The sequence below is a fragment of the Cydia pomonella genome, chromosome 5 (genome assembly GCF_033807575.1).
Source record: "Cydia pomonella isolate Wapato2018A chromosome 5, ilCydPomo1, whole genome shotgun sequence".
Taxonomy (NCBI): Eukaryota; Metazoa; Arthropoda; class Insecta; order Lepidoptera; family Tortricidae; genus Cydia; species Cydia pomonella.
The window spans coordinates 7,241,421-7,263,725 of NC_084707.1; the positions used below are offsets into that span (position 1 = coordinate 7,241,421).

A 22,305-nucleotide genomic window follows, 5' to 3' on the forward strand; every position below is an offset into this window, starting at 1 on the left:
GTAGCGGCCAGTAAAAACTAGATCTATTGCTGCCCGCCATCTTCCTGACTACCTAGTTATAGGTTAGTCATTGAGGTGTTTACATGTTTAAAGGTAAAAAGTCTACGCCTTGTTCGTTATCTAGATAAAGATAATGATGAAATCAGATGCGGAAAAAATAAATATTAACTGTGAGAACTCATTAGTAATAAGGTAAAAAAAAAAACAAAACGCCACAGTGTCATTTTATCTAAATCGCAAACTTAAAGTCGGTCAATTACCTTAAGCTATTAACCTAAGTATGTTTCGGCAATGTAAATATAAACAGCATTAGCACAACTAATCCAAGCAACAATTGCATAACCAACCTAATGACCTAAACTCAAAGATTACAATGTGTCGAAAAAAAATAGAGGCGCGTACCAATCGGACGTAGGCAGGTGATCAGAGACCTCCCTCCATCGCGGGCCCGCCTCGAGGCTCCGGCTCGGCCGTCAGACGTGACCGTGCGACGACCGGCCGCGCTCATGCTCGCTCCCGCCCCTTAAAATGAAGTGTTTGTGGTTATTTGTGCTCACAGTTCTGTGTATACGGTGCGACGCCGCTGGCAAGCCTCGGAGAGGACGCGGCAGCATGTGGTGGTGAGTACACTCTGTTTTCGTCTTTGGATTTTTGACTTAGCGAGTTAAGGTTTAAGGTTGTTATGATAACTACAGTGATAGAGGTAGAAAGGATATAAGTCAAGTTTGAGTGAAGATTACAGTGTGTTGACAAAGTTTCTGTTATAAAATTGCCTTAGTCGTTAACATAACTTATAGTTTAAGTTATGACGTTTTCATCAATGAAACTACAACCGAATCGTACTAATGTCACAACAATTTAAGCCTACCTTAAAAGTGTTACTTAAAATCAAAAGGTTTAACTAATGTAGAAGTTAAAGTTTAGCGAAATTGGATCGTAATTGTGAGGCAGTAAAGTTAAGTTTCGCTCGCCGCCGGCTGACAGCCAGATGTTTCCCTCATATAAATCGAGTGAGATAATTAGCAAATCATTAAAGAAAGCTAACGCGTGCGGGTTATAGCCCACTAAAACTTAATTATTGACTTTAAACTAACTAAAATCTTAAATGTTTGAGTTAATTAATGATGTAATCTTCTTGGCTTTGGTTTGTTGTGACAAGTAATAAATAGCGCTGCATTAGATTTGATAGGGATTATAAAGATTTATTTGTACAAATATAACATCGTGTAGGCTTGTCATTTATTTAACAGATAAACACTTTTATTTTTAGGTTTCTTAGATAGTTGGATTTTAGATGTACTTAAGAGGAAGTTTGTAACTTGAAATGAACAGCCTAATTAAACTATTTTATTAAATATGGTTAGCAGGTGCACTAGGTAGATTGATTTAGAGGTTATTTATTCCAATCGGTTGTTTGTAATGTGGTTATATTATTATAATACATATTTATTATCATTTTTGACAATTATATCTACAACTTTATTTAAGTGGATTTCTAAACACGGTAGGTACATAGTTAATTGTATTTCCGCACTAAATGTGTAATGCAAAGTAATATTTCTGTTATAGTTCATTGTTCACAGCTATAAAATATTTGTAGCCTTTTTGATTCGATCTTCCGGCTATCGATAGCATGTAATGCCACTAATGCCGGCAGCACACAATAGCTAATTTTCACTTAAATGCTGTAATTGTTTACTTAAATGCTTAAAACATTAACTAAATCATTAAAATAGCACCTACCGAATGTCTTATTGTTCGACTTTGAAACCTGTCATATAAAAACGTCACTTTCTGACACATATTTCATTGAAGTAAAAGGTTATAAACTTTACGTTAGTGTATAATAAACAACACAGAGACTGGTGGATTGTTATTCCTAGACAAGGCGACATGTGATCCCGGGTGACGGACGGGAGCATTTACTTTGTATTTGTTCTTCCTATCTCTGCGCTCCTGGTATGTCTTGCCTAATACCACACTAGACCTAGTCATCTTTTAGACGGAAAATATAATAGTTATTACATTTATGAATGAATAAAAGTAATATTTATACGTAATAATCGCCACAAATTATGTCTTTTACTTGAATGTTAATTACTTTTTTAGAAGACATAAGATTCGTGTTTAATAATCCAATATGTGTAGGTAACTATGTAATTTGTTTAACTATAGGTATAGAAAAACTCTTATATCACTCCCGTAATTATGAATCACTTTGATTGTTACGTTTCAATTCTAACAAAAAAGGAATCCAATATTATGTTGTATGTGACTTATATCGAATTGTAATATGTAATACATTTTTGTAACCTAGACTCAAATGAAAAATGCCGACGGCAAAGTTGCGACGGTAATTATTAAATATGTATTGACATCTGTCATGTCTACGTTTATTTATATTTATTCATTATTTTTATACCCAAGATCTTACAATATCTTATAATGACATCTTCATAACTAAAAAAAACGTCATAATTAAAATAATCAAAAAGAAGTAATAATGGCGTACATGGAGCTTATTTTCATTCTTATGGCAGGAGCCATAAGAATGAAAAAATGAAATGAAATGATGATGATGAAATGGTGTAGAGGACTACACGATGGCCCAGCGTAGGCCAGTCCAAGGGACCCATATATGCGTTAGAAGGAGCAAGTGATATTGCTATCTCAGTCCACCGCATAGCTGCGTTCCTGAGACTGGCCTACGCTGGGCCATCGATACCTTAAGTAACGTCAAGGTATCTGAAGGTGTAGTTACCAATAAATAGTTGGAGGATAGTTTTTCAAGACTTTTAATTGTTCAATTAAATAAAAGACGCTTCTATCACGTTTTTAATACATTCAGGCCTTATCACGATATCAGAGCTAACAGGCTCGCGTTACGCGTACCCAACTTGATTGTTTGTTTTACTAATAAACTAAATACTATAACTTTGTTTATGTTAATTAACCGTTATTAAATTCATGCAAATACATTACAGTTTGCACTATTAATATGCAATATAATTATATTATTGAATGCTTACCGACGGCACCATTGCATTAATTATTTTTACTAAATTTATATATTTGTATGCTATTATTTTACAAAGGTATTTCACAGATTAGGTATTTTGATATACACACACATATAATTTCGTCCATTAATAACTATGCCGACGGCATATGTTTTACGATTATTTTTATCATTGATGATAGGATCACATTTTTTAAATGTATTTAAGCAAAACAAGGAAAAAATATGATAGCAAGTTCTTTTACAACTAATAAACATATACTTTTAGAACGTAAGCATTCTCTTGTCATTAAGGAAACGAATCCCCCTTTCGCTACTCACTTAACCAAATGCCATCTGCCGGAACCACTTAAAAACTGAACATTTAAACCCACCTAGATAAACCGCAAAAACACCTTTAAGAAACATGCCAACGCGCGTGTTAAACTTTACTTTATTTTTTAAGTATTAAAACTCCTACACACCGCGATAAAAGATAACACAAAATTGTTCAACTAATTTGTATTCATCACATCTCCCCGGTATAACGCTACGAAATCGCGTGCCTGTATCGCGATAACACAGATAAAGCAGGCTGTTTATAAAGATTTAAACGTCGTGTGGTTAAAAATATCAATTGAGGTTGCTTGAAATTTTAGTAAATTTTGCTGACTATATTTTTGCAATACGATATTCATTGTACGAAAACCAGTAAGTAGGCAAGATACGTCATTACAGGTAAAGCGTCTTTTTTGAAAGATTATTTGTTCACGTGGAATAAAACGAGTTATAACTGTTAAAGGAAAGGCCGTTTATCTATTCAAACGTAGTCCCCATTTTCCTCTCTGGATATTGATATTATGGAAAATATTGTTACATAATTTGATGTATATTAACCATAGCTATGCCCCTACGTTTGACTTTTTTCGATTTATTGATTATTGTAAAAATTAGGAGCGAAAAACACAATCCATACAAAATTTTAAATGTTCCTAACTCTTATAATAATAAAAAAATCTAAATAAGTTAAACGTAGGGGTATAGTTGTGGTTGATACACAACAAATTGTGTCAAAATATTTTCAATAATGTTAATATCCAGAGAGGAAGATGAGGACTTCGTTTTTATGAAAAAGCGGTTTCGCGCTGGTCCTCCACTTTGGTTTGGCGCGGGTCCTCCACTTTGGTTACGCGCGGGTCCACCACTTTGGTTACGCGCGGGTCCACCACTTTGGTTACGCGCGGGTCCACCACTTTGGTTACGCGCGGGTCCACCACTTTGGTTACGCGCGGGTCCACCACTTTGGTTACGCGCGGGTCCACCACTTTGGTTACGCGCGGGTCCACCACTTTGGTTACGCGCGGGTCCACCACTTTGGTTACGCGCGGGTCCACCACTTTGGTTACGCGCGGGTCCACCACTTTGGTTACGCGCGGGTCCACCACTTTGGTTTCGCGCGGGACTTCCACTTTGGTTTCGCGCGGGTCCTCCACTTTCGTCTTAAAAGCTGGTAATATAGGAAATTATATGTTTAAAAGATAAAATATGTTAGTGCAAATACGTATCAGTGTGTGAAACTTGAGATTTTCTGTCTAACGATTATAATAGTTAAGCATTCAAGTAAAAGTAAGTAACATGACAAATAATGTGACATATTTACTTTATGTACCTAGTTGTCAAAATATAATTTACACTGATGGTTTGGGCATGTGCAGCGTAGACACGATGACCATATTGTTAAAAAGTGCCTTTCCATGACTACACAAAAGAGAGGGAAGGGCAGGCCACAGACCACGTGGATGACTAACGTCCAGAAGGACATGAAAGAATGTGGCCTGTCTGTCGACGATGCAAAACAGCGGAATAGATGTCGCCTCAAAATCAAGAAAGCCGACCCCGCGCAACGGGATAAGGCGAGGACCAAGAAGAAGTTCCAAGTTCAGAATTTAAAGGTGCTGAACCGAAACGGTCTGCGTATTTTTGGGGTAAATGTTAACTAATGGTAAGGGTATGGCAGGAGATCCAGTTTTTCGTCAATGACTCCTTGTGTTACAATTGACCCTTAGTGCAGGTCAATAGTACATTGCCATCAACGGCCAAGGCGCTCACAATCTCGCTATTTGTTCAGATATTTGTGAACACCTTGGCTGCTTCGATATATCTGATGGCGACTGTACCAAAAATTCGAATGTCAATAAAACCAAATAATATAATACTCTAGTTTTTTGTGCTAAAACCTGTGCAATATATTTTGGCACGAAATGTACGAGAAAAGTCCTCCATCGACTTTATATTCCTCTGTACTGTTCAAAGCGGTCCTTTGTTGTATTTATTTCAGTATATTAACCTATTTAGAATGTGAACATTTAATCAATTTTTACTAAAGAACTGTCGTTAGTAAAAATGCATTAAACGATCAAGTCGATGGGTATGGACTTTTCTCGTACATTTCGTGCCAAAATATATTTCACAGGTTAATTTAGCACAAGGAACTAGCACCCGAGTAAATCGGACATAACACTAAATATTTCTATTAATTCCTATTCAATTGATTAGTTAAATTACTTTCATCATTACAATTTCATTGATTAAATAATAAATTTAATACTTGTTAACCTTTTTCAACCTACATCTATCGAGCCATGTTCATTCAATTAGACGACATTATTCATTCATGTAATGTCACCATCACATCAGAATGGCTTCATTACATTATACTCGAATGGCTTGATATTAATGTTATTAGACTGTTTCAAGTTTGAACTTGTCTCATCCCGATTAAACTGGTTCACAAAATCGTTTAGAGCGTATGGGTATTCCATAGTGATTTTGAATAGTGTTATTGTTACAGTTGAAATGACATTTTTAAGTTCAATGTTAATGTAACAATGTACATTGCACAGTACAAGAAGATCTGCTTCATTTTAAAATTTGCTTCATCTGAAGAACTTAGAACGCAGCCATACCTAAGCGAGCTTAAAACAAAAAATCTGAGTGAATTCATATTTTCCGTTTTTTCGTTGTGAGTATTAAGAGTACCATTCCGTCTTTCATCACCCAAGGAAACGCTTAATTACCCGAATAAGAGCCCAAGCCTTCCAAAGACAATATTTGTTATTTTGACACATTCATACAGGCCTTTATCGCTGTCCAAACATTTCGTGTGCTCGTGAAAGTCATTCATGATTTTTTCCCTTAAGACTCGCTTCGTATTTAGTTTCCTACTGACATGACAAGTGCTAAGAACTATATATGGACAGGCAAATATCCTTTGTTTTCCAAGCAGTTGTAGGTGTCGATTTTTTTTGTAGCACCCAATATCGGATTAAGATCTTTTTAAATTGTCGACGTGTGATATTTCCATTCCGAGATATTATGATAAAGTTCAGTAACTTTTCGATGAGTGACCACGGTGATGATGATATATAATTGCATAAATTAAATTAACTGGCAAATAAAATTGGACCTAATAAAAAATTTGATTTTAAATGCACTTGCATGTTGTTGCTTGTATTGAAGAAAAAGAATTACCCGATATTAATTAATTAACGTATTGAGTTTCAAAATAAGAAATTTGATTTATGTAAATGTATTATTTTACCTGCTATAAAGAACTAAATGCTGTTTATGTGACTTATTTAAATTTGATGTAATCATTAGATAACAATCTTGAAATATCTTATTGCCACCGATGTTTGGCACATTATTAGGATAATTTTATTCAGACAGACTGCAACAAAAAATTTAAGAGCAAATCGAATGTCAAAGCCAGAAGAAAAAAAGGTTTAAAGGAGTTAAAGAAAACAAGTTAGCGCCCATAAATCTTGGACTAAAAGTAAAGAAAGCCTTAAAATCTAAAAACAAAACCGTGTCGCAGCGTCTCCACAAATTCTTAGAGGAAATGAGAATTTCCGACGAACGCGTCCATATTTACGTAACACTCGACTACAAAGAAAAGCAAATAGAAAAGTAATACCATTTCCAGCGTTTGGAGCGGCCGGCGAGTGCTCCGGGTTTTTTTGTGGCCGAAGACCAAGTTTTCGAACCGAGGACGAGTCAACAGCCCGTGATCTCGATCGCTCTGCCTGTTGACTCGGGCCCTCCAAGATTAATGCGCGACGCAAATATTTATCTAAACGTCTGCGGATTGACAGTTCGGTCGTCAATTGTTTGTTGTCTTTACCTTTTCAAATGAGCAGTTCATTTCGAGCACCCGGCCTTAAGTGGCGTTCGGATTATGTTTTTTTGGGATGCCATTGTCTTTTGCAACGGTGACAAAAGTGGATCGTTTTTGTAGCGTTTCGTTTTGTTTCAGGGGTATCGCCAAAGCGGGGGAGCCAAATAATTTGTCGCCTATATCTCCGGGCGTGTTATACATGGACCCCGCAGTACACGCCACGTTGAGGAGGAAACAGCGACGGCTGGCGCGGGAGAACCCCGGGGTTCTCGCCGCAGTCGCAAAAGGAGCCAGCATGGCTGTCGCAGAGTGCCAGCACCAATTTAAATATAGAAGATGGAACTGTTCAACAAGAAATTTTCTAAGAGGAAAGAATTTATTCGGCAAAATTGTAGATAAAGGTAAGTGTCGATTTTGTAACTGTAGTCAATGTAACCATAGGCAAATGTAAATGATATTAGATTATAAGAAGACGTTGAATCGGAAAAGTTAGAGTTATATAATTACCGCAATTAAGATGGATGTTACCACAATTAAGATGGATGTTACCAACAATCTGCTATCTACCCAAATCACGATGATCCCGTCACCAGTGCTTAAAACTTAAACAGCCATTTTAAGATCACGCGCCATTCATTTGTCTCAATTTCGATGCAAAACAAAAGTTAAAAAACCAAGTCTATAAGAGTTCTTTTTGGAGAAGAACAGATTATCGATGGATTAAAAACTTGCAATTGAAATGCTTTGAATGTAAAAAGTGGAGGGTTTAGTGAAGTAACAAAGAGTGGGTACAAATTAAGTGATATTTGTAAGCAACCCTTTAGATGATATCTTCAATGGGGTAGCGGGGACTGAATAAAGGGCTCATCAAGATAAAACATCCGGGATCAATTACGTGTGCCCGAGTGACGGGAGCTCTTTTTTACATTTGTTAAAGGGAATCTGATTTTAATGAACGTTTTCAGAAATTGGGCCTTTGGCAGACATGATAGAGTTACAATTCGTTTGCTAGCAAAGCAAGAGTATTAGCAAATTAATTTGTTTGTTTCTTTAATCTTCAATACACGTTATTGAATAATATTAGGATACTTTGATTCTTTCTTGGATTTTGACAATAATGAAATTGTCCTTAAAACCAAAATTACACGAGTTTGCGATAAAAAATTGTGCCTGACGTAAAATAGTGAGTTTATCAAACTATCGCAAAAGTAATCTAAAAGTCCCATAATTTGGATCCCTTAAATCACAAAATTACCATTATCCTACAACGGTTCCACTTGGACGCTCCGCGAATATTTCTGCTCTTTTCACCATTATAACTGTGACCCCGAAATCCGTATCAACTATGCGTGGTCAGAGCTCATTTATACACTGGTTTGGCTGTGTTAATATGGGACCAGCAACGCATCAAATCCCATAATCTAAAAGTACTGGCACCGTAGAGTCCATTTACTCGATTTGAATGGGCGATATTATCAATAGATACGAATCAGCAAATAGATCCCCATTAGTTCCACAATACTGGTTCACTTGGACTCGTATTAACGCTGTAGATAAATAAACTTCAGGCTACAGAGATTATAATAGCGGACGAGGAATAATGATAGTGTTTTATTCATTGTATCATTCTAAAGGTTGTCATTAAAGTTGTCGCTCTGATGAGAATGTGCTTAACTCTTTAGTGATTCATGCTTCTCTTAATAATTGTTTACTTTTAAGTTCTCTTTATGGTAAGAACCTTAATTTCTTTGTTAAATTTACTTATTTTGGTTAAATAAATAAATAATACGACAGGACATTACACAAATTGACTACGTCCCGCAGTAAGCTTAATGAGACTTAAATTGTGAGTGCTTAGACAACGATATATATAATATATAATTGCTTAAATACATACGAATAAATGCCCTTACCAGGATATGATCCCAAAGAGTTACCCCAAGTTATTGATTTCTTGTTTTGAGCTTTATTTCAGTTTGTTTTATTGCAAGTGACTTTAGAAGGTACTCTTAAAATTGCATTGTGATTAGCTAGAACGTTTGCTTTCATGCCCAACATATAGTATGTATCTCTTTCGCCCTTACATACTGGCTAGTAAGAGACAAATGCGACGTCAGATGGGATGTTTTAAAAGCTGTAGTGTTTATATAATGTAGCGTTCAGCTTGTTTATCCGTAACTTGAAACTGATTGTTCTGTAGATGAGTCATATAGTTATTTTTATACATATACATAATCATGCGGATTCGTCATTTACATTAGATATACAGTAGCATTAGTATAATTAACAGATGCTGCCCCCTTAGGCCAAGCGCTGGATGATTTTGCCTGATTGTGATAGCGAACTCAATAGCTGGCAGCACTCAGATTATATTAGTTGCAGTATCTTTACGATCAGTAAAGTTACGCATACAAATTTTTATAAAATAATATAGTGCTTTTAATTCAAAAGGTCCCAATAATGTACCTAAATATTTTGTAGTTTTTTATAAATAGATTAAAAAACAAAGGGCGGCGGCACATTAATATTCACCAATGAATAGATTTTATATTGGTATTAAGTTTTCCTTACTGAATACGACCCCGGGTTCATTGACTCAGGTAATATAACAAGTAATTGGATAGACATTGACTAACACCTAGAATGACCTTTTAGTTTACACACAAGTGATCGTGAGAAATATTATAGTAGCCTAGTTAATTTACCGACTAGCGTAGATCAGAGTTTCAATAAATTAGTTCTAGTGTGTGTAAACAACAGTCAAAACATCTACATCTTGTAGACACTTCGCTAAACTCGCACGGACCTGAATAACCAAACCACTTTCACCGTCCAGAAAAAATAGGATGGCTTTTATCCTCCCTCATTAAGGCACCAATTTGCGTAACAATCAAGTTGCTTGACTGCAAACGATTACTTTGTTGCCCGAATCATGGTTGTTCCATCTCCGGTGTCCGATTTCGATGCTTTGTACGCGATATGCCTTATTATGAGCTCGCGAACATCTGGTCTTTTAAGAGCATTATTCGATAAAAACAGCAAAAAAGCCAGTTTGTAATTCAATTTTGTCGTTTGCAGGCTTTTTGCTGTTTGCAAACTTTGCAGCGGACTTTTCGGAATGATTATTTAAATTCGATTAACAATAGAAATTAATCTTTCGATAAATAAGTTAATTAGTATGCGATTCAATCCAGTCTGGTTCACTCTTTTTATAAACACGTTCTTACGCAACCGTGTAAAAAGTGTCTGGCATTGATTAAAACATAAATAAAAAGTTATATCGGAAAGCTTTCCTTAGATCGGAGGTCGGCGCGCCCGCATTACGGGGGTTATCTTCAAAATTAAGAGCGTTCGCTTCCATATCTCCAGCTAATTCGATCTTATTTTGAATTCATCGATATCTGGGGCCATCCGTTTGGACTGGAGTGCGCTCCGGTTATTGAACTCGCGTTAATGAAATGTCCAAACGTTTGCGGTAAACGATGTTTCTATTAGCTTCGAATGCAGTGAAAGATGCTATTCTTAATGTGCGCTCACGTTTCTTAGGGAATGTTAAATATTGCTGTGAATGGAGGAGATTGAGTCATTCTTTGTTGTCGGTCCGTTCATTCGAATCCTTTCTACGCATTATAAAACTTTACGAATTGTGTAACCCTATGGTCAAGTTGTAAAAGGTTCTTGCCAACCACAATATCTATGTTCAACATTAATGGGCACTTAATAAGGCTTCGTAAACGAGACCATAAACCATTTAACTTATGAAATATTCATGTAAGGTGATTGGTAACAAATCGCAATTAGATTTATATGTTTACTCAATATTAATGATCATTAGTTGGAAAAAAGAAACGTTTCGGGGTCGACACTACCCCGCGGCGAGACAGGTCTGTGTGGATTGGTAAATCAAAAGAATTATTATCGGTCCAGATCCGGATTATTTATTTAAATAAAACATGTAAATTGCAGAGACAGAACCAATTTAAAGTAATTGAGCACGCAAGCGATAATTATCGCCGTTTTGTGAATAGCTTTATGACCAAATGGGAATTTAAATTTCAAAGGAAATAACGAGGAATAGTATAATAGGTTAAATAAGTTTCAATTTTTTCAAAGCTACTGATATATTTTTAGTATATAACAACTTTTAGGGGCATTGTTCTATGGAAATATACATACATATATATCTATCTATATCTACCGGCTATTCATATAATTTTATATTCATGTCAATTACGTAGACATTCCTCAGCATGCTCTTAAAACTCTCATATATATTATATTTCTTAATAAAGGACCTCGCTAAAAGAGCTCAGAGACCACCGTCGTTATAATTTCACTGATTAAAAAAACCTCAGTGATTACAAAATTTATGGTATATGCGTGTGTGTTTAGAGAGTATTACTTTATTAAGAGTACGCGCACCGGGGCGGGCGGCCGCGCGTTACTGCCGCAAATATCAACGATAAATTTTTTATACTTTGCAATTACCTCCATTTGAGAAACACATAAAAACGCAGTCGATCTCAGCAGGAGGCAGCGTCCGTTAATGAAGCTCGCGAATCATAGGTAAATAGAAAACGCTCATCCAATACTGGCTGACAAAGAGTTTGCCTCGCGACATAATTACCGCTCTGCTCACAAAGACCGCCCGGAAGGGCGCGAATAATTACTAATTTACACGTCGTCACAGCATTGACACTAGGCGAGACGTCTTCATCCCATTGTGGTGCAAACCTCAAGCATCGCATTAACACAAATGATGACAACGGCACAATGCGCTCGGGCTTTTATGTCTCGTGTTATTGTCGAGAATAGAAAAATATATGGGTCCCTGTGGTGCGAGCGAGCCCTCCTGCCGAGTAGTTTAGCGAGCTCTACGGAAGCCGCGTTTACACCTAACATCGCCTAATGGCAGGTAACTCGGCCAATAAAACCCGACCTTTTTTCAAATATTTCCTGTTTTGAAGTGTTTCGAATATCGGCTCCCAAGATTCCATCGCCGTGGGTGGATAAAACGTATAAAACGATCGACTCACAAAATAAAATGGATACAAAATGCGCTCGACGAAATATTTAATGCTCAATTAGATAAGCGTTTTAGGTTTTGTGGCGTTTGAATTGTTTTTGAGATACAGAAGTTTCGTCGCTTCGTTTTTATTCTACTCGCGTGGTCCGCTAAGACAAAAAGTGGAATTTAAGTTTTTGTGTTGCGAAATTACGACCTATCAAAAGTTTCAACTCGAGCTGCCCGTTATTGTTTATTGACAGCTCACTTGAAACGGAATTATTTTCGGTACTTTTTTTAGAGTTTGAAAACAAATGTCTTTGTCTGTCGCGTGAATGGCAATGGGAATGGAAATGGATGGCCGGGAGCGGTGGCGGATGGTAGCCGGCCGAGTGGTAGCCGCTTTGTGCCACTCACAATGAGTGATATACGGCCGACGTAATTCTCAATTGTCGCACTGAAGGCTCGGACCGCGGAATCAATGTGAAATTATCACCCATACACGGCATAACGAAAATGAATTATTGCTTTTTATTGCCCCATTCTCGACGAGCCTTTATAGCAAAATTACCTTTACTAGTTCACTTTTGTTTTGTTTTTGCACCTTAATGGCTAGCTACTATTGCAGGTTCCTTTTATTTTTGTAACGGCACCTTAAGTCAACTTTACAGAGTAATTTTTATATGTATTTCGACGAAACGAATCGAAGTCTTACTGCTGGAGATAAAATGTCATTACGCGGCAGTAAAACGTTGTATAAATACAAATCTGTAATGAGTTCATCATAGTTCGATAGAGCGGCTCTCAAAACCAAACCGGTCAAACACCGTAGCTTCTTTTATAAACGAGTGATTTATCGCTGTTTTGAGTAATTACGTCCCATCAAATTTGAATAATGTAAGTCGTTGTAAATAATAAGGCACAAGACGCGCGACGCGCGAACCATCATAAGTCAATCCTTCTTATTAATCTTGTGGCAACACTTAGGCGTGATGACTTAATGCGGACAGAGACGTATTTAATTAGTGCATTAATATTGAATTATTGAATGATTCGGCGTGGCCAGGTGCTCGTCAAGCGTCAACAGTGATTAAGTTTTATTTCGCACGAGCGATCGGCCGATCCGATTTACGAGATTTTGACTTTTATAAATTCCCAACGCCTCGCCTTAACTGCCAATCCTCGGAATGGAATTATCGCTCGCTGCTCGCTGTAAACCGTACGGCCGACCATTCATTATCCGCACAGATAATCCACCGACAGCACTTTATTATCAGTTATAATAATAATTTACTTTTATAGATTAACATTACTCATGTTTGTTCTTATTTGACTGCGATTTGATGGGATGAAATTGCCATAATAAAATAATAGGGCACGTTAAATATGATTATTTTAAAGGCAATGCAGGCGCGCGCAGGCGCTATTGTCCGTGTCCATGTTACGTATGGCCGGTGTCGGATTAGAGTTGTTTGGGCGGTTAATTAGGCCCGAGGAAGGACATTTACATTTTATTTAATACCGTGACTAATGCGGCCTCTCGGATGGAACCTCTTTGCATCTGTCATAATTTTTCTACGTCGCGATTTATTCGCAAAACGCGACAATCGGCTTTGTAGCCGGGGAAACCGATGGGCTTGGTCATGGACACAAATTGCACAATTATTTATAGTTGAGCAAATATTGTCTCGCGCGTTAAAACACGTAGAGTTATTTCTAATTTATTTCAAAGTCGATGAATCATCGGTATGGAAGCCTCGAAAATTGTCACAGAGCGATTAAAATGCGCAGTTTATTAATTAGTCCTTACGTTGGTCAAGAAAGAGGCGGCATTAAAATCTCAGCGGGCACTCATTCACAGATGTCTGTTGACAGATGTGTGGACAGATATCTACGCGTTATGAAGCCGTTTATTGGACGCAGCACGTGGTCGGGCACCTGGCGACTCCCCGCGGGCAGACCTCCGCACTCGACGCACCAGACCTCTACCGTTTTATAACCCAACTATAAATCGGATTCTTGCGTTAAAGATAAAAACATATTACTTGTTATAAAGTTGGAGAGTTTGTTTACAAAAACGCACGGATGAAACCGTGTTAGCCGAAAGCTATCACTTTACGATTGTTATTTACGTGTGCCATATTTAATTGGCCCGCACCTATTCGTTATAGTTAATGCGAGAGAACGTTTCCAAGTCATTACAGAAGATAAATGCCCTGCTCTGCGACGCTCGTATTCGTATTCTGTACCGTGAATTAATTTCGTCCGAGCATTGAATGATGGCGAAATTGACATTAAAATTCCCAGTCGAACGTCTAAAGTAATTGCTGAATAAAATACTTTTGTATAACATCCCAAAGCGAACAAAAAGTGGTCCCGAGCGGCAGTGTGCGTCCCGTAATTTATATCGGTGCACGATGACATCTCAATAAAAAAATGATTTCATTTGCTTATTGAGTCCTTAATAACGCTGGCGCTCCGGGCTCGTTCCACATATTTTTGATATAAATAACAACAAATACGCGTTCCTTATTATTTTTACATCCATAAAGGAGTCATTCGTTTTTACCGAGCGGGAGGTGGCCGGTAGCCCACCAAAGGCGTTGCTGGCGCGTCGTACACTCGAGATCGTACGGCGGGAGGTGACACGGCCCGGCATTAGGTCCACATTAATTGCTAATTTTACGTTAATCGAGGGCCTATCTCGTGAGCGATCGAGGGTTTTATAGCCTGCGAGGAATTCCATCCCAGCCTTGACGCGTAAGACCCCTTAATGAGAGCTACACTAACAATACCCGAGGTATTAATACGCATTACGCCGTAAAATTACAATGTATACGCGAATTAATAACGAGATAATGTCCATACGGGACAGCCGAGAAAGTTTATGCACATTTTTTTAAACGAATGTAAATTTAATTATGTTCGACGGCTAGGCGGTCATTCATTATTCATTCGGGCCCGTTAATAATATCGTCTTGTTGCGTAGACAAAGAGTTGGGCTCGCTTTAATCGAGCACTGGGGTTATTAAATCGATATTAAGAGAGAGGAATCGACGCGTACCACTTGTAATGATCAAATTTATAATCTCTCGGGTAGGTAAGGCACTTCTTTATTTTCAATCGTGGAGATATAGATACCCTCTCTCTTTTAATTGTATTTTATGAGTATTTGATTCTAATGCCGGCCATTAATTATTTATAGCATTCGATACGGGATGCGCTGTGCTCGTCCTCGGATGAATGGGCCTGCGATGCTCGCTTTATGCTCAAACTTCATCTTAAATCCGGAGCGAACATGACTTATTCTGTTTGCTCGGAATGTCGTCCCCGCTTTTAATTAACATACCCATAAATTCATAAAACGACAATGGGTACCTCAATATAATTAACCTAATACCGATCGTGCCACAGGGTCTGCGCCATATACGATTTGTTTACGACTCGTTTTGAAATATTTTAATACCTCTCCTACCCTTCGCGATAAATGTAATTAAAATAAGGCCCTCCGTTATTGGAACGAATTAATTTGTATGAAATGCCAAACATGTCAAGTTGAGAAATGTATTGAACCATTCCATTCGCATACCGCAGTGCATATTCGTTTTATTATTGACTCAACATAATTAGTTATTGCTAATGAAATGCAGCTATAGAAGTTACAAAACTATGTCATTTATAGTGCGCTAAGGGCCATAAGGGGCTACCATGTTACGGTTTTGGTTTAAAAAATCTACAATTTGTGTTTCTTGTCCTAGGTTGCAGAGAAACAGCGTTCATATACGCAATAACGAGCGCAGGAGTAGCGCACGCGGTGTCGCGGGCGTGCGCGGAGGGCGCCATCGAGTCCTGCACGTGCGACTACTCGCACGTCGACCGCCAGCCGCACCGCAGCCGCTCCGCCGCCGCTGCCAACGTGCGCGTCTGGAAGTGGGGCGGCTGCAGCGACAATATCGGCTTCGGCTTCCGCTTCAGCCGCGAATTCGTCGATACCGGCGAGCGCGGCAAAACGCTCCGAGAAAAAATGAATCTACACAACAACGAAGCCGGCCGAGCGGTAAGTCGATTGGCCCACTCGATCCATCAACGCTTATCCAATAGCCACTTAGCCGGTAGCACCTCATAAACATCCATTAAATAAAACAATCAGCTATCGAGCCAACGACAGGCATTGTCGTCTGGCGTGTTTACATTACCATTACGGGTGACGATCGATCCTCGCCACTTGACGCGTCGCCCGTGCATTAATTACGCCGCGGGCCGGGCCGGCACGACCGCCACCCATTCGTTGCGCTCGCGCAGCTCCCTCCCACCGCACCCACCATTTGCATACTCACTGTCTGTTTCCCCCTAAAATTCATCAAAAAGGGACGACGGGCGCCTCGAGCCACCCGGCCGCATCATTAAGCCACGCGCTTAATTCCTGTCACGACACACGCACTGGGTGTCCACCTGATGAATATTCACGACATTCCATCGATTGTTTTACACATATTTGGACACTCGACCGTACAATGTGAATGAATAAATACGCGTTCCGCGTTTTACGAAGCGCCAGCGCTCGGGGATAGTAAAATATTTACTGTCTCCGTCCTCACGTCATTTATCTACCTTCTAAGAATGATGAATGTCCCTAGAGCATGATTTATGATCGGTCCACACGCGGTGACGACCGGCCCACCTCCTCACGATTTGTAACAATTTGCTCGATCGTGAGATGCGATCGACGGAGTGCGCTTAAGGAATCATCGATCACTACTATCGACGCTTATCGAAGGAATTTAAAGATATTCGTACATCATTATGTTTCTAATGCTTCTATCGAGACCCCCTCCTAGGCGCAGCGGCAATTCCGTACTAATAATATTATTTTGTTGGCAGCACGTGCAAACGGAGATGCGGCAAGAATGCAAGTGCCACGGCATGTCGGGATCCTGCACGGTGAAGACGTGTTGGATGCGGCTGCCGAGCTTTCGGTCGGTGGGCGACGCGCTCAAGGACCGGTTCGACGGCGCGTCGCGCGTGATGATGCACAACGCGGAGGAGGCGCCCGTGCAGCGCAACGACGCGGCGCCGCACCGCGTGCCACGACGAAATCGGTACGGCTTCCAACTGCGGCCGCACAACCCTGACCACAAGTCGCCGGGCGTCAAAGACCTGGTCTACTTAGAAGCCTCACCAGGATTCTGCGAAAAAAATCCGCGGCTGGGCATCCCCGGCACGCACGGGCGCACCTGCAACGAGACGAGTATAGGCGTCGACGGCTGTGACCTCATGTGCTGCGGCCGCGGCTTCAAGACTGTAGAGATGACAGTCGTGGAGCGGTGCAACTGCACGTTCCACTGGTGCTGCGAGGTCAAATGCAAGGTCTGTCATACCCAGAAGAAGGTCCACACGTGCTTATAGGCGTCAGACGTCGGACTGTGTACCTGTTACACTTGTGATTAGAAATTCTGGTGGTTGTGACTCGGACTCGAGAGTGGACCCGTTTAAAGTGCTCCAAGGCAGATAACGGACCGTGTATATAATCGCTTCACTTTTTCTTCTATCGGAGTCGACGAAATCGTAATTCATGTTGACTTATGTAAATAGTTCTATATCACTGTTTATTTCTTCTTTTTTACGCGTATAATTGATCCGGCGTGAAATTAAAATAAGCGATATACTGTGTAGTAATCTCGGCCCACTCGCCCGGTTAATTTATTTGGCTATTAAGTGCGAACATGTGATCTAGTAACGTTATTTTTTGTGAACACTGTCATTCGGAAACTAATGAGACCAGTTTAATGACGATTTGTTTCTGTCAGCCTGTCATCCCTGGTACAATCGGAATTGGTTTTATTGGTTTCCTTATGCAGTCAGGTGTATAATTTATTTATTTTAGATATGGTACCTATACGTATTATTTCCGTTTGACTGCGCTCCGACTGGAGACACCTACGCTACGCTTATTCTGACTTTAATTGATATTTCTTAATATCATTTCAAAGTTGTGTATAATAGATAGATTTTGTTTTTGCGGATAGTTATACTTGGATATAACAATTGCAATGATTATATCGGGTTAATTAGTTATATTAATGCATCCTACTGTGCACGCACGTATAACTGTTGAATCAAAAGCGAAATTATCTTATAAATATAATTTTCATATTATAATTAGGCTTGTTATTGGAATTTGTGTCTTATTCCGAAGGCATAGGGTGTCTTCGCGGACGCTGGGAGCCTGTTATCAGCCCGCAAGTAGTCGTCGTAAAAGTGTCCCACATTACGAGATAAACGCTCTCGAGAATTTTAATTAAATATTAAACGAATTAAATAATCAGTATTATACGTATAATATTGTATGCATGCTGCGTCCGATAGTCCGAGATAATATGCACGCGAGGTTGACACATGTTGTACATTTTATACATTATGCTCGTCGATTTACGCTGTTCTTAATATACCTGTCCTTATGTAAAAGCATGTGTGTTACTTTTAGTAACTTTATATTTTGCCGATTTTACGGATTTTAGTAGAAGTATCTACAAAACTATTGATTAATGCATGCGATATACAAATTGATGATTTTTAACTGATAATTTTTACAGACCATCGTTGATTTATTTCCACTAATGAATAATATTATGACAGATTGAAGGATACCCGACGTATCCATTGAGGTTGGGGCGTTTTTGTACTTGATCCTAAATTAAATTTGCTGTCATACAATTGCCAAGAGCCTAGCTTTAAAGACCGATGCCTAAACCAGACGCGTTTGCAGCACGCCTTCAGCTCCCTAAGTAGAGACGCGCGTTCTAACGTCACGTCAGTTGTAATGTATGGAACTTTAGTCAACTGTTACATTCTTCCAGATATTACAATCAGCGTGTGCATACGCGTATTTATGACGGGATTTGAATCCTTGCTACATTACGCATCCGGCATGGCTCAGCCTTGAGGTCCTTTTGGCGTAATGTTTCCATTCTCAGTGGATATACGGCAATACTCAATGTCCCAATAACCGTACCTACTAAACCTGACTGTCCAAATTCGATAGTTTGCCTCAAAGGGATTTATTATGAAAATATATCGTACGTGCTATGTGATATAAAATAGTTAGCCAGTAAGTAATAGGTAACCCCTGCTGAGCCTTCTTGTAAGGACATTATGGCAAACGTATTGTCATAGGTTTCTTTTTAATATTTATTGAAAATTTGTTTTATTATGCATGAATTTACTTTAAAATGTTGCTTTAAAGTAAATTAATGATTAGATGAATCGGGATAAAGAAAACCTTTCCATTTATGTGTAGTTTTATTATATTTTGTAATGAGTATGTACATGTTTTATTGGCCATTATTATTTCACCTGACAATAAGAATTCGTCATAGATAAGTACTTTTTTTGGGTCTAAAAGTGTATATGTAAGAAAACTGGCGACCATCTTCACTTGTAGGTCAAAAAAATATATAAACGGAAAGTTGACATAGCCAGTTTTCACATGCTCGTTACTTACTTTTCAGCGGATGAGGCCAAGACATACTCATTATTACTTCCTTATTTAAAAGACATATTTTTATAAAACACGATACTAAATGTAAAGATTTTCATTATGAATATTCATCTATACTAGATTAAGGATTCCTAATCAAACGTAAATTATTTTCCGATTTGCAAACATGTTTTGCGTTCAAAATTAGATGATTTTGGTGTTAAGATGTGCTGATTTTAAAGCTAGCCAGTGGCAATGTAAGTTGTAATTTTGTACGAGAGCCGAGTGGTAACCACGAGGACTTAAAAAGACTGAAGTATTTTATAATTTCGTAGATGTAATATCCATGACGGATTTGTAAAGCCATTGTTTTGAATTTTAACATGAAATCTATTGTGATAAAAGTATTTTAACCTTAATTTAAAACAACCAGTAACAACAGATCAAATTAAATTGGTGCCATTTTAAATATTTACCTTTTTATTTTTGACAGTTTGTCATTTTTTAAAGTCTTTCCGAATAAAATGCAGTTTTTAAAATTAATTTTACGCATGTAAATAAACTCTTATTTGATATTTTAAGTTATTTATGAGATAGTAGAAAGTTTTAATTGTAAATCTTAGGTAAAATAAAATTGAAATCAGCTGAACTAATCTGAATCTCACTCTTGTTGTATAGATGAACGTACCTTTTGAAATTATATTTCGTCCAGTGACCACTTTTGGGGTTGACACATTTTATTATAGTATTGGTTGTACATTAGCAGTATCTATTTATAATTAAAATATTGATTAGTTGTTACTAAAAATACAAAATCAATCAAAAAAATTTGACTATGTTTTATTCCCATATCACCAACTCTTAACCTGCAACTTTGTTGGCGTAAATCAAACGTGACAAAAAACCATACTCGTACAATACCTGTATAACACACAAGTTCTGGAAACTGTGGCTTAAGGTAGGTAGAAGTGATAAGTTGCTTTATGCTCGTTCGATGACTATTATTCAAGAATAGTCGGTTCAACCAACAATCTTACAGTGAAGTCTCGAACAAAACTTTAAAACTCAATTTTTGAAATAAAGTAGGAAAGATTTAAAATAAACCGTTGTTCTTTCAACTGAACTACCGAAGCTAAAATTAGGACGCTAAGCCCGAACAATTAGTACATTGACCCTTCATTTGCTATCTTTATCGCTCGCGCATAATTATATCGCTGTCCCACTCGCACCGTGGCATTGACCGCTGGGGTCATTTATGCGCATGCTATAGAGATAGGAACAGAAGGGTCAATGAACGAAATTATTCGTGCTTAGCGTACTTTAAGAAGATAAGCGGTGAATATTTTTATCATAATAATATATTCATGCCATATCTGTGTTTTGCTAACGGATAATTACGCTCTGTTAACAGAAAATTATCACGAAAATTGTGACATATCCAAAATTTTGAGTCATGTTACTATTATTCATCAAAAACGGATATGACAATAATAAAAATGCTTTTATTTCATGAATCATGATATATAAAAAAAATTGTATGGCACTATGAGTAGTAAACGTATGTACCTAAATGATAAATAAGTTCAAAATTTCGTAAATATACATTTTTTCGAAAAATACCTATTGTTTTTTGCTTATTTTCGCTGTCCTGGCGTATTGCTCAAAAGTATTCTCACCGGACGGTATATTTCTTTGATAAAATGAGTCACGGATTGAACAAACGTCATTCATTTTATTATGGACGACAGTGACAGCGCCTGCAGCAGTAATGTCGCAACAGTAATACAGCTGCAGTTGCCATCGTTATATCGGAGCGGCAAAGGTGCTCACAAATATCTGAACATGCCTTTCTTGTCAAGGTGCTAGAATGCGTGTTCAGATATTTGTGAGAACCTTAGCCGCTCCGATATAACTGATGGCGACCGTAGGAAAAAATTAGGTACTTTTAAGACAACGTCGACCGATGTCCACCAGCAGTTTAGGGTCAAGATACAGAGTATTATACTTTTGAACCCGGCGCATTTTCAGAGGATACATTTCCAGTGCGTATATCACCTAGAGGCATGCGTTTTGGACCAGGAGTGAGGATTTTCATATTGTGTATACCTATGTAACTTAAATGATTACTTAGAATACTTACCTAGTAATTTTTACCGAGCCTACGAATCTATATCCATAAAATAAAAATAAGAATAACTAACCTACCATGATATTTGACGTGGCATTATATTGTGACAAAGTACTTAAGTCTACAGGGACTTCTGAAGTCATACATAGGCACCTTATTTAATGCCTGTCGATTGTATTCTGAACGTTCGCTTATGAAAGTAAAGAGAAGGAAGCCAATAATTGAGAAATTACGAACACACCCGTCACATTTACAACCCAAGAATACTTCCCGATCAGCAAAATAATGAACCTACCTTTCTTAATGTTATTCCATTGGCCACTCAATTACATCACATATTACGCTCACAGCATGACATATTATCATTACCGCAAACCTACAAGACATTACATCTCCATTAGACATTTATCTGTCGACATCACCTTGTCTGTCTTACTTTGCATCGACTATTACATATCGGGTCACAATTCCCATCACTTCACCTCTCTTTCACTCTTAGGGGTAACCCTATCATGTTCAC

The 22,305-nt window shown here is 38.2% G+C and overlaps 1 protein-coding gene across 1 annotated transcript; it reads left to right on the forward strand.

The window, feature by feature from the left end:
- Nucleotides 1–143: 143 nt before the first annotated feature.
- Nucleotides 144–20,616, forward strand: LOC133517591 (protein Wnt-1). The gene is made up of 4 exons (XM_061850919.1): nt 144–620; nt 7,314–7,576; nt 15,939–16,237; nt 17,062–20,616. The coding sequence occupies exons 1-4, from the start codon at nt 529–531 to the stop codon at nt 17,584–17,586; spliced, it is 1,179 nt and encodes a 392-aa protein (XP_061706903.1). The 5' UTR covers nt 144–528; the 3' UTR covers nt 17,587–20,616.
- The last annotated feature ends 1,689 nt before the right edge of the window (nt 20,617–22,305 follow it).

Bases quoted from the DNA above. Each gene is read 5' to 3' on its own strand.
- LOC133517591 (XM_061850919.1), top strand. From the start codon at position 529: ATGAAGTGTTTGTGGTTATTTGTGCTCACAGTTCTGTGTATACGGTGC. The intron at 7,577-15,938 runs GTAAGTGTCGAT...TTCTTGTCCTAG, and splicing joins CGGCAAAATTGTAGATAAAG to GTTGCAGAGAAACAGCGTTC. The intron at 16,238-17,061 runs GTAAGTCGATTG...TTTTGTTGGCAG, and splicing joins ACAACGAAGCCGGCCGAGCG to CACGTGCAAACGGAGATGCG.